A 14053-nucleotide genomic window follows, 5' to 3' on the forward strand; every position below is an offset into this window, starting at 1 on the left:
GAAGGTCATCTTCCATAGACTTCATTTTAATCAAATAATTCAAAAGTTTTAAAACATATTTCTTTTTTCTCATTAATAATAAAACAGTGCCTTGTAATTAATCACAGCTAAGATACAATTAATTCTTATTGGTAGGAAAACAATCCCATCGGGGATTTAATGTTTAAATAATTTTTAGCAGATGTGGCGGACTATTTTCAAAGGTCAGATTTTAGTGGTCTTAGATGTTTTTGAAACCACGACTAAACTCAGTTTCTCTAAAACTATGAATGTCATGACATTTGTTAAAAGATCCTAAAAAACAATAAAGTATGATTGGAAAATGACGTTGAACGATCCGAAAAAAAATATAAATAGCTCTAAAACCTCTAAAAAGTCTAATTTTTCAGAAAAATCCTAGCAAAAAAAAAATTAGTAAACCTTTAAAAGTCCAAATTAATTTAAAGCAGTTCAATAAGATCAGTGCTGCTCCCACTGACTTCTAAAGGATCTCAACAACTTTTACTTGGCAAAGTTATATATTAGAGGTTTTTGTGGTTTTTATACTTAATAAGTCTCGAATTTTTAGAGCTTTTTCAAAAAAATGGAAACACCATGAATTTTTAGAGATTCATGGAAAATTGTTTGATTGTTAGTAAATGGGCCCCTACATGTATGCTGATCCATATTAAGGAAAGAGCCCTTATCCAGAAAACACCAGTTCCTGAGCATTCAGGATAACAGGTTTTTCTAATGTAACCATTATATTTAAAACAATAGTTCTTTCTCTTTTCTGTTATTGTATCTCCTTCTTCATATTTCACTCATTGGGTGTAGTTTTGTTGTTATGTTTGTTTAATTCTTTACTTGTCTGTCGCTATTGTGTATTGATTTCAAATAAGCATTTTTTTCAACAGTCTTTTTGTAATTTTTGAATTTATTGTAAAAAAAATTAAATACAACTCTTTGAGAAAAGAATCCAGGACAAAAAGCGGAGTATAGTGCTAGAAGATGAAAGAATGCAATCATTGCCTTCCTCAGCAGAAAAGTATTGCAGAAAAGACTGCATGGTGAAGACATTTTTTATGGCAGAGACCCTGGAAAATATCTCACACAATTTTGGCTGCATCTTGACATTAAGGGGCCGATTCACTAAGGGTCGAATATCGAGGGTTAATTAACCCTCGATATTCGACTAGGAACTAAAATCCTTCAACTTCGAATATCGAAGTCGAAGGATTTAGCACAGATAGTTCGATCGAACGATTCAAAGGATTTAAATCCAACGATCGAAGGAATATCCTTCGATCAAAAAAAGTTAGCCAAGCCATTGGGGACCTTCCCCATAGGCTAACATTGACTTCGGTAGCTTTGAGATGGCGAACTAGGGGGTCGAAGTTTTTTTTAAAGAGACAGTACTTCGACTATCGAATGGTGGAATAGTCGAACGAGTTTTAATTCGAATCCTTCGATAGTCGAAGTTGAAGGTCGAAGTAGCCCATTCGATGGTCGAAGTAGCCCAAAAAAAACTTTGAAATTCGAAGTTTTTTAACTTCGAATCCTTCACTCGAAGTTAGTGAATCAGCCCCTAACAGTAAAGGTACTATCGAGCTGTGGCACGGAACACATGGAATAACCCAACTGTTATTACTGTAGAGTTGATGCAGAGGAGACATTGATGATGTGGTCACAACTGATGTTTCTTATAAAATAAAAGGGTGTTATAACATGCAGTAGTTTCCTAAATTATAAAGACAACATAAAATGATGTATTTTTTCACTGCTTCCTTTATATCTGTGTTTCTTAATGTGTATATAACTGGATTTAGCATGGGAACTACATGCACACTGAAAACAGACAGAATTTTCCCATCATTAAGAGAATAAGAGGATGAAGGCTTCATATATAAGCAAACAATCATGGAATAAAAAAGGATAACCACAGTGAGGTGAGAGGCACATGTAGAAAAAGCCTTGAACCTGCCCTTACTGGAACTAATTCTAATAATGGCAAAAGCAATGAAGACATAGGAAGTTACAGTGAGTATGAAACAATTTAGAACAATTAAAACCCCCTCTGCAAAAATCAAGAACTCAATGGCTGATGTATCATCACAAGCCAACTTCAACAATGGAGTGATATCGCAGAAGAAGTGGTTGATCTGGTTGGAAGAACAATAACAAAGAGCAGAAATTAGGATATTTATTGGAACAGCAGCTATAAAACCTCCTCCCCAAGCCAGTGCAACCAATATGCAACAAACGTTTCTATTCATATACTGAAGATAACCTAATGGGTTACAGATAGCTTGGTAACGGTCATACGCCATGGCTGTCAGCATCATATACTCCATGGCACCAAAAGAATTAAATAAGTAGAGTTGGGTCATGCAAGCTCTAAAAGAAATTCTTTTGTGTTCTGAGAGCTGCATGTGGAGCAGGGTTGGAGCTGTGACAGAAGTAAAGAATATATCCAGGAAGGACATGTTACAGAGGAAGAAGTACATTGGTTTATGCAAATTACTGTCCAGGCTGATTAGAACAATGATGAGAGTGTTGCTCAAGACGGTGAAAAGATACATCAATAGAAACAAGAGGACAACTGGAACCTTCTGCTTCTCATTATTAGAAAATCCCAGGATGATGAATTCCGTAAAACTGCTTCCATTAAGAACAATCTCAGACATGATCACTGAAAATTCTAAACATAAAAATTATCAATATTGATATTGATTATCCTGGAATAATAAGAAATAATTTGGTAATTTGCTATTTTCTAGGGCTGATACAGTCTGTAATCTTGTAGTATAGAGACTCGGCAACCAGATTTATACAAAATAGAATGTTTGTTACAGAAAATGAGGGCTTACCAGTAGAACAACATCAAAAATGATAACCCAGTGCGGCCCAAAGGTAGATTATTTTCTATCATTACTATTGTTATTTTAAAGGCTGTAGACTGCACATCCTGCATCATCTTATAATTCAATCCAGTCCTTTTATTGTTTGGAGATAGTATGTGAATTCTGAAGTCATCAGGATTTATTTTCAGTTGTCTTTCCTTCCATTCCCTGTCTAGATAGTTCTTGCTTTGTAGCTAGGGGTGCCCCTAGTCTATATCTAATAGTAAATAACTTTTTGCATGGCCATTCACGCAGAAATACAATTTAATAAGAAAAGTATGTTTAGGCATACCTACTTTGTCAAACAATTACCTTCCTTTTTCTTTCATTTTTATCAAAGCTTTAAAAATGCTGCAGAATTCTTATCACATCCAGTCCCAATATCTTCACTAATTCAAGATCTACTTTTATTGCTTTTAGGATGGAGATGCATTTTTTTTAATTAAATGGGTCCCTTCCAGAATAAATGTCAGATGCAATGGCTGCTCCATGATAGGAGAAATCATATATTAGCAGATCCGCAGATATTTAAACATTTAATGCATTTCCCTTGGCACTAATAATTGCACTGTGTTTTGGCTCTATTGGTACAAACCTCTATAGCGAATTCACAAGAGAATTTTACATGGATCCATGTTTAACGTGAGTGGTGCCTCTGTTAGTATTCTAAACAATTGTAGCTAAATGAAAATAAACATGATAGTTTATAATCAAGGCTAGATGAGCATCTATAGGAAATCTATTCTACCTACTGTGATTATTTATTAGGCCCTGAAGATCCATCTGTACTAACATAGAGCCAATTAAGCAACAAACAAGCAATAAAATGGTCCTGATATAGCCCTCCTTGGCTTAAACATTTGCTTTGTATATGTAGGTTTCTATAGAAGAGAAAAAAGTTGAAAAAATAGGTCAGATGGCCCCTCATTGTGAACTAAAAAAAACCCATTGAAGAATATTGTTAGTTGTGTAGTTTCTTTATGTTATATTTATAGTGATGGGCGAATTGGTGGAGTTTCTCTTCACCGAAAAATTCGGTGAAAAATTTTTTTTTACCCCGGCGCAAATTCGCTGGAGAAAATGCACCGGCGGTTTCGCGAATTTATTTGCCGGCCGCGAATTGCAGGAATTCGTCACGAATTCGAGCCTGCCAAATAAATTCGCCCATCACTATTTATTTATCTATTATTAATCTTTTGTGGGAATTGAAGACATTGTTTCAATTGATATATATCTATATACATTCAATGGTCAGTAAATATGAAAACATTTTAATAAAAATATATTGGAAAGTTGCCTAACATTGCATTTTCTTTCATTATGCAAAATGTGTTTGTGTATTTTATAATGTATTTACAAAATGTAATTTTTAATCATCAAATAATCCTCTTAAAATGTATTTCCTCTAAAGTTTGGTCATGTTTTTAGAATCTGCTCACATACAGTACAAACTCCAGATTTACTTACATCACTTTTGTTCAGTCTTCTAAAAATGAATACAGTAGCTGACTTGGGGCAGCTGGGAAATTGACAATATGTGTAGCCCCATGTCAGATTTCAAAATTGAATATAAAAAAATCTGTTTGCTCTTTTGATAAATGGATTTCAGTGCAGAATTCTGCTGGAGCAGCACTATTAACTGATCCCATGACAGTATCCCTTTAAGGAACTGTTTCTCCTGAATATATTAAAATGCCAACCAAATATATTTATTAAACCCTCAAGACTCTGGTGTTCAGAGTTGTGTTATGGTCAGGCTGGGCATAATGTTACAAGGGCTGTTCATCTATTTGTGACAAAGTTATTGATTTAGGGGCAGATTTATCAAAGGTTGAATTTCAAAGTTATGTGATTTTTTTTTACTCTAATAAATTTGAATGTACCCAAAACTCGAAAGTTATCTTCTTTAAGAAAGAACTCCAAAGTCTAAACTTTCGAACAAATATTACTGACCCGAAAACTTGAATCGCATTCAAATTGAATTTAAATGGAACTCGTTTAAAGTTTTTCTCTCTGAAAGAAACCCGAACATCATGAAGGCTATTAACATCTTCAAATGGTTCAACAGATCTCTTCCATTGACTTGTTCATGAATTCTGCAGGTTTTAGGTGGCGAATATTCAATTTAGAACCTTTTCCATGGTCGAGGTGTTATAAATCTCACATTCAAATTTACATTCGAGTTGGTGCTTTTAAATTCAAATTTGTGAGTTTTGACTACAAAAAAAAATTTGAAGATTCGATTTAACTCCTCTGATGAAGCGCCCAGTGGCGCGAAACGTGTCAGGATGGAGCGGTTGACATGAGGGTGGTGGACCCATCATACGCTCTATATTATTTTCACATTAGAGGTTTAAATTCTATATATTTATGTAAAAAGTGATTGGGTCAAATTCACTAATGGGCGAATTTTTGCATGCGAAGGCTTTGCCACACTCCGCGCCACTTCGCCAGGTGCAAATTCGCTACCACTACTATAATTCACTAAAATGCAAAGTTGCGTCTCTGCAGCTGAACGCTGGCGAAGTTTCGCTAGTGTTAATTTGTCAGCGTGAGCATTTCATAGTGAACTTTCGCTAACGTGTAATAGGTGCATATATGTCTTTATTAGAGATGCTGGTGTAAATGCTTGAAGCGGCCATTTATTATTATAAATGCCTTAGGAAGCAAAATGAAGACCCTAAAGCAAATGTGGCATGCCCCTCAAATGGTTGAAAAAAATGTTAACACAAAAATATTTAATAGTTAGAACTTTTGAAGGCAATTCCGCTTTAAAATTTGAAAAAATACCAGCGTTTTTTAGAACTTTTATGACTTTCCAGCATTCAGGATATCTTACATTAGATTGAGGAGGATGTAGCTTCATCTTATCAGTTTGCCAGATTGAAGGTGCCGAAGGTAACTCTGACGAAAGAGGTAACGTTTTGTAAAATTCCCACTTGAGTAACGATTGTGCGCCTGAGCTAAAATTAGTCTCGCGAACGAACGTGAAACTACGCTAGCGACAGCCTCTTTCACTAGCGAATAGTCCTCTATGTCTCTCTGTAAATTGGCGATGTCCATGCTCATGGGATTTCTGTTGAATTTTTGCTAGCGATGTCCATTTTGCCCTTTAGTAAATCTGCCCTATGGACCTTTGTTCTGCTTTCCACAAGGTTCTCAACTCTCTCTCTCTCTCTCTCTCTCTCTCTCTCTCTCTCTCTCTCTCTCTCTCTCTCTCTCTCTCTCTCTCTCTCTCTCTCTCTTACAGTGAAATTCAAACAGTTCTACCAATAAAGATGAAAATCCTCACTTATTCCAGACAAACATGACAAAATAAATTACAAAATATTATTGCTTGATATGAAGAATCTTCCATAGATATTTACACCTTCTTACTTTTTCCCCTGGCATGAATAACTGAATCCAAACAATCACGTGACTTTTCATCACACAAACAAGGAAGTACATTTTTTGTTTTAACCTCGTGCAGTTCTCTTTCCTCCATTTTTCAGTTTTGTGAGAACATCTCACAAGATTTTGGCTACATCTTGACCTCAAGACTTAGAGACCTGTTTATTAAAGGCCACATTTTATTAGTATTAGAGATTTATTAGTATTAGAGATTTATGAAACCACAAATAAACTTAGAACCACAAATGTTATGAGAGTTATTAAAAGATAAAAAGCAAGAACAAAAATCCCCACTGAGTGACCTGAAATAAATCCCAAAGCAAAGACATTTTCTGAAGGTATGGATCATGAAAATCTCTAAAATCACAAGCAAGAGACAGATCTTTGCAAAAGACAGCTCTCATTGATTTCTTCATGACCTGGGCAGTGCAATTGGAGGGCTCCAAAATTGGGAAACTCGCAGGAAGTGCAAGAGCATTGACATTACTGAAGTTATAAGCAGTAATGAAAGCTATTGGTGTGATCACAATTGATGTTTGGACAAAATAAATGTGGACATGCAATATTACATCTTTGTTTCTTAATGTGTATATAACTGGATTTAGCATAGGAATTACATGCATGTTGAAAACAGCCAGAACTTTACCATCATTAAGAGAATACGAGGATGATGGCTTCATATAAACACATGTAATCATGGCATAAAAAAGGATGACCACGATGAGGTGAGAGGCACAGGTAGAAAAAGCCTTGAACCTGCCCTTATTGGAACTAATCCTAATGATGGCAAATGTAATGAACACATAGGAAGTTACTGTAAGTATAAAACAGTTTAGAACAATTAAAACCCCCCCTGCAAAAATCAAGAACTCGATGACTGATGTATCATCACAAGCCAACTTCAACAATGGAGTGAGATCACAGAAGAAGTGGTTGATTCGGTTGGAAGAACAATAAGAAAGAGCAGAATTAAGATATTTATGGGAAGGGAAGCTATAAAACCTCCACTCCACTGCACTGCAGCTAAAATGCAACAAATGTTTTTATTCATATTCTGATGATAACCTAATGGGTTGCAGATAGCTTGGTAACGGTCATATGCCATCGCTGTCAATATTATGTACTCCATGAGACCAAAAGAATTAAATAAGTAGAGTTGGGCCATGCAAGCCCTAAAAGAAATTCTCTTGTCTTCTGAGAGCTGCATGTGGAGCAGGGTTGGAGCGGTAACAGAAGTAAAGAATATATCCAGAAAGGACATGTTACAGAGGAAGAAGTACATTGGCTTGTGCAAGTTACTGTCCAGGCTAATTAGAATAATGATGAGAGTGTTGCTTATGACAGTGATAATATAAATCAGTAGGAACAAGAGGAAAAGTGGAACCTTCTCCTTCTCAGAATGAGAAAATCCCAGGATGAGAAATTCAGTAAAACTACTTTCATTAGGAACAATTTCCAACATGGTCACAAAAAAATCAAAAACATTGCGAGTGGAAATGTCATAAAATTCAAAATTATTTTGTTATCAGTTATGTTTCATATTGATCAACTCATTAAAACAGTTTCCATTCAAAACACTTTTAGCAATAATAATTGAAAATCATAATCATGAACTGATATATTATAGATTTCCATATTACTTTGACATCAGTTATGTTATGATAATGCTAGAATATTTATCCAGTGCAATTTCCTACAGGACAATAGATAAAAAAATAGATATAAAAAATAGATAAAATGGTATTTTGGGGGGAAACACAGTCTGTGACATTGTAGTGTAGATACTAAGCAGCCAGACTCATTTAGAAAAAATAGAATGTTTTTTAAAGGGATACTGTCATGAGGGAAAACATTTTTTCAAAATGAATCAGTTAATAGTGCTGCTCCAGCAGAATTCTGCACTGAAATCCATTTCTCAAAAGAGCAAACAGATTTTTTTATATTTAATTTTGAAATCTGACGCGGGGCTAGACATATTGTCAATTTCCCAGCTGCCCCAAGTCATGTGACTTGTGCTCTGATAAACTTCAATCACTCTTTACTGCTGTACTGCAAGTTGGAGTGATATCACCCCCTCCCTTTCCCCCCCAGCAGCCAAACAAAAGAACAATGGGAAGGTAACCAGATAGCAGCTCCCTAACACAAGATAACAGCTGCCTGGTAGATCTAAGAACAACACTCAATAGTAAAAACCCATGTCCCACTGAGACACATTCAGTTACATTGAGAAGGAAAAACAGCAGCCTGCCAGAAAGCATTTCTCTCCTAAAGTGCAGGCACTAGTCACATGACATGGGGCAGCTGGGAAATTGACAAAATTTCTAGCCTCATGACAGATTTCAAAATTGAATATAAAAAAATCTGTTTGCTCTTTTGAGAAATGGATTTCAGTGCAGAATTCTGCTGGAGTAGCTCTATTAACTGATGTGTTTTGAAAAAAACATGTTTTCCGATGACAGGATCCCTTTAAAGAAAATGAAGGGTTAACAACAGAAATAGGTCAAGAATCATAAGTTAGTGAGATCCAAAGGCTAGATCTGGTGTATCTTCAGCTAGTTTTGACCAGTAGATTAGAACAGAATCGTGCTTGCCAAAAACAGCTTAATAAAATACCTTTTAATTATCGCTATATTTTTTTTTTTTTTTTCATAACCTGAAATCACATTTTGACCAATCCTTTTCAGGTTGTGATTACTTCACTAAAATTAGACTTCATATTTCAAATGACTGGGGATGTCCGAATTGTGCATGATCAGGGTCTGTAGAGTCTAGAGAAGGCTTCTACTAGCAATCCCTAACCCAGGTACCTGTGTTTTGCTTGAAGGAGTATAAGGACACAAAGGTAGTGCCATAACAATACTGATTCGGAATGAGCCTGGTTGATATAAGAATGCAAACCCCTATTATGTGTAATGCCTTGGTCAAGGGAAAACCTATAGTCCTAATGGTCTTGGTGCATTCTTCAAATATCACTGTAAGTACAATTTTGCTTTCCTTGTAGCATCTAATGTATATCTCCTTTCCATTCCTCTGTGAGTTATTCTTGGCGGTGTATATATTCCATTTACTGGTTCTCTAAGCTGTTGGTGGGGAAGAACTTAAAGGAATAGTCCAATTCCTCCAAACACTGACCTAGGGTCTACACCCAGGCATGACTTGTTGATGCAGCATATAATAAGGATTTCTACCAGGCCAGCTGAGCAGCATTAGATAAATTATCAACTGAAGAGTGTGAGGCCCAGGGAATCACCAGATTATGGTAGGTATCTTGAAGCTTCATTGAAGTGACAAGAAATGCTATAGACAAACTTATTAAACATTGATTCTAAGCAATTTCCTGAATCTCTGCAATACATTTGTGACCGAATTGTTGTTTTGCTTTGTTTCTCTGAGGTTCCTGAAATATGAATAATCTCAATACTAAACATTAAAAGGATACTGTCATGATTTTTATGGTTTACTTTTTATTTCTAAATGACACTGTTTACATTGCAAACAATTCATTCTCCTATTTAAAATTTTATTCTTGGACCAACAAATGTATTTTTAGCTGTAATATTGGTTGCGCCTGATTCTGAGCTTTGAGAAAGAGCCAACTCTTCAGGATGGAACTGCTTACCATTGTATCAATCCAACTTGCAGTGTAGCAGAAAAGATTGCCTGAAGTTTATCAATCACGTTGTTTGGGGCACCTGGGAAATGTACGTAATGTTTAGCCAAATTTCAAAATGAAATAAAAAAAAAAATCTGCTTGCTTTTTTAAAAACGGATTTTAGTGCAGAATTCTGCTGGATCAGCACAATTAACGTTGCATTTTGAAAAAAACATGTTTTCCCGTGTTTTGCCCAATCACTATCACTGTAGCTGCAAATGGAATGTCCGTAGCCTTAATCTGAAAAATAATTGGCGTGAGTGTTTGAGTAGAAATTACAAAATTTGGTAAGAAACATTTAGGACAATCTTACTAAATAATCAGATAATTAACTACCTTTTAATTTTTGTCAAAGCTTTAAAATAGTGTTCCTAGCTGGTTTAGATATTATACATTTATGCAGTTATGAAAAACATTTTATGGTCTCCAGTCAAACTTTTTATTGCCCCCATATTCATAGTTAAAGTAGCTACATTTTTTCCTGCTGAACAGCAAAATCTTTACTTAATAAATATTTTTCTTTTGAAAGAAAATTAATCCTTTCCTGAATAAATGGCAGATAACAGCAATAAATGCACGTTGCTTGTGATGTTCTTTCCTTTACATATGGCGGTTTCTGTAGATATTTATGCCTGTTTGCATTTCCCTTGGCACCAATAACTGTATTATGTTTTGGCTTTTAGGCCCAAATCCCTAGAGGGAATTCACAAGAGAAATGTGCATGGTTCCAAGTTTAATTTGATTGTCTCTACTGTAGCTAAATAAAATTAAAATAGCAGTTTTAGATCGATAACCAAGGCTGCATGAGTAGATTCTTCATAGTTTTGGGCTTTCTGCTCTGGTTTTCATTTGCTAATCCGATACATTCGACTTGTAGCAGCGACAATTCAATAAGGGTTGAATAAATAAATAAATTAGAATTCAACATTTTTTTTGGTGTCAAAGATAAGTAATAAAAAGTAGCAATAGCAATTAAGTTGTGACCTTACAGAGAAAATGTTTTTAGATAGGGTCAGTGACCCCCTTCTGGAAGCTGAAAAACTCTAATTCGATTTCGAATTGGAATTTGAATCAGAGATTTATCATCCCCCTACCTTGGAAGTAACTCAAATTCAAAAGGTCGCTGCCTAAAACCTGCTAAGTTCATGTAGAAGACAATAGCAGACGTCCGCTGACCTATTTCAAGAAGTTACAGCCTTCCTGACATTCATATTTTTTTGGAGAAAGACTCTATTCGAATTGCCTTCAATTTGGATCCGAATTAGATTCGAGTTTTCGGGTCGGTAACATTAGATCAAATTTTAGATGTTCAAGTTTTTCTTTATCAAGTCTTAAATAAAATACTATTCGCGTTTCAAGGTCAGTTGAGGTTATTTGAGTTCCTTTGAGGTAAAAAAAAAAACCTCTAAAATTCGACTTTTGATAAATCAGCAATTAGTTTGTATTCTCCCCAAGTTTATTGTACCATGCTGTGGAACATGTTGGTGCTGTACAAATGAACTAAAATATCAATGCTATATAAAGCATAATGTTCAAAGATTCTTTTTTTCTGCCTACACCCTAAACAGCCGTGGTTTATCTTATCAAGTAGATTAGTGCTGCTGAGCTGGACTCAAATGGTTTTTATACCCAAAGACTGCGCAAGGGCTCAGTAGACTTCTTTGCTTTACATCATTACTAAAAGCCTTGTTGAAAAATATAAAGGGTCATTGGTAATATAATGTGCCCTTAAACAATATTTATTTAAACATCATGGGTTGTATGATGTAGAAACAAAGTTTCTCTCACCAGAATTTGTCATTTACAATCACCCTGCATACTTATTACAACCTTCAGGAGGTTTTTGCTCAATAACTAAATTATTAAAATTTTCTGATTACTCCCAGGGTGTAACTATAGAGGAAGCAGAACCAACAACTGCTGTGGAGGCCAGAAAGTGTAGGGGGACAATGGGTAGGTGACTGATAAGTACTTTCAGAAAATGTTTATAAAAATGACTTCATTAAAAGTCTATGGGCCTTATAATGATGGAGCCCAATAATTTCTAGTTATGCCACTGAACTACTCTTAGATCTACTCAACATCAATTATATATAGAATTTAAACTGAAAACAAATCATCTATACACACAAGTGAAGAGAAATTTAAAATTAATAGCAAAAAGGAACTATGATCTCCTTTCTTCACAGTAAAACAGGGATTGTTTGACCTTAGATTGCAATATATTTATGGTGGCCAACTGCTTGTTATTCCCTGGTCTAGTCAATCCTACCTTCTTTCTAGTTTGATTTTTTTAGAATTCCTACATTTTAATATGAGAAATTTCCATAAACAGACACTGAGACTCCATCAACCGTTCACTACAAGAATAGGCAATTATTATAGAGCATTTTGATGAACTTATGTTGTCCAATCAAGTTGCTTTATTCATCCACTGGAATTAATCTCATAGGATGAGGCTACAGTGAACACCAGGAATAGGACAGGAACTTTACATTTATGTAAAAATCTGGGCTGTTCTTTTTCCAAAATGTATGGATTTGTATTCCATTCAAAGAAATGACGTGTATGTCCCTGCTCTGATTTCTGATATCAAGGGGGAAAAGTCTCTCTTAGCTGACCAAAGTATTATCAGCCTGATTTGTACTTCACATATCAATGAAATCAAAGGCATCATCTTCTCCCACAATAGACTTTGGTACCCCCTCTCTCAAATCACAAAATAGCCAAGGAACAGAGTATGAGACCTTTGTATTAACTCTTGGGTGACATAAAACAATTGCTAATAGAAGGAAACGTGCCACCTAGACCATATTTTCACATATATGTAATTTAGCTGTTAGACATTGAAACCCTTTGGATCCTTCTTTGGTTGACAACAGACATTTAATAACAATGCAAAGTTTTGTCTCAAAGACTTTGATAAGAAGTGACACAAGACAATGGCAAAGTCATCAATATGTTCTTGTAGCCCGATGAGCCATCTTATTAAATAAACGGTTACTGTTTTCCTAAGGGCATCTGTCACCTCAGTGTTCCTTAAGGTGTAGATGATGGGGTTTAGCATAGGAATGACAGCTGTGTAGAGCAATGCGAAGAGCTTGTCATGGGCTGGAAAATACATGGAGCTTGGGCGCATGTAGACCCCAATCATGATCCCATAGAAGAGACCAACTACAGTAAGGTGTGATGCACATGTAGAGAAGGCTTTGCTTCTCCCAGTTTTAGAGTGGATGCCCAGAATGCTATGCACAATAGTTGCATATGAAGCCAAAGTGAACAAAAATGGGAGAAGAGCCAATGTAATGCTCTCTATAAAGATCACTACTTGAATATCTGAGATCTTATTGCAAGCTAGTTTCAGCAGTGCCGTCAGGTCACAGAAGAAATGGTTAATCATTTTAGAATTGCAAAAATGAAAGCTGGACGAGAAGGAAACAGGCACTGACGAACTTACAAACCCTATAATCCAACAACTTTTTGCCAGTAGGACACAAATTTTTGGATTCATCACCACTGAGTAGTGCAGGGGTTTGCAGATGGCGACATATCTGTCATAAGACATAGCAGCCAGAAGAAAATATTCAGAAACTGCAAATGAGATGTAAAAATATTGCTGCAATAGGCAGGAAGCAAAAGAAATGGTTCCATCTTGTTCTGAGTGCAGCTGGATGAGTTTAGGAAGGGTGGTTGTGGTGTAGCAAATATCCAGAAATGCCAGGTTGCAAAGGAAGTAATACATAGGGCTCTGCAGAGGGTTATTCATTGACACCACCACTATAATAATAATGTTTCCTAATAAAGTTAGAATATATATGAGATAGAAACTCACCAGCAGGGTGTAATGTAGTTGTGGAAGGTCTAAGAATCCCACGAGGATAAATGAGTTATTTTTATTGAAAATTTCTTTTAATTCCATATTCCTTGAGGAAGAGTAGTATACTAGTGACGTAAGAACTGAGATAGTTTCAGAACCATCTAAAGTCTTCAGATAATAACACAGAAAACAAATAATTGTGGTGCCTCATCTGCTGCAAAACTGCAGTTAATAGACAGACATGCCAACCATTTATGCATTAGTTTAATGTGCCCCAGAACTGAGTATGTGAAAGGAAGCCTGATATAA

The 14053-nt window shown here is 35.6% G+C and overlaps 3 protein-coding genes across 3 annotated transcripts; all 3 read right to left on the reverse strand.

Annotated features, from left to right (window-relative positions):
* Window positions 1-1700: 1700 nt before the first annotated feature.
* Window positions 1701-2666, reverse strand: LOC121395749 (olfactory receptor 1019-like). Its single transcript, XM_041570034.1, has one exon. It carries the CDS (start codon window positions 2664-2666, stop codon window positions 1701-1703), a length of 966 nt encoding a protein of 321 aa, XP_041425968.1.
* Window positions 2667-6535: 3869 nt separating this feature from the next.
* LOC108695737 (olfactory receptor 1019) lies at window positions 6536-7737 on the reverse strand. The gene is given in 2 exon segments (XM_041570035.1): window positions 6536-7260; window positions 7263-7737. Coding segments are annotated over 2 exon segments (1200 nt in total).
* A 5029-nt stretch (window positions 7738-12766) lies between these two features.
* Window positions 12767-13846, reverse strand: LOC108695738 (olfactory receptor 2G3). Its single transcript, XM_018224709.1, has one exon. It carries the CDS (start codon window positions 13844-13846, stop codon window positions 12767-12769), a length of 1080 nt encoding a protein of 359 aa, XP_018080198.1.
* Between the last annotated feature and the right edge of the window lie 207 nt (window positions 13847-14053).

This window comes from Xenopus laevis, chromosome 7L, assembly GCF_017654675.1.
Source record: "Xenopus laevis strain J_2021 chromosome 7L, Xenopus_laevis_v10.1, whole genome shotgun sequence".
Lineage (NCBI taxonomy): Eukaryota > Metazoa > Chordata > Amphibia > Anura > Pipidae > Xenopus > Xenopus laevis.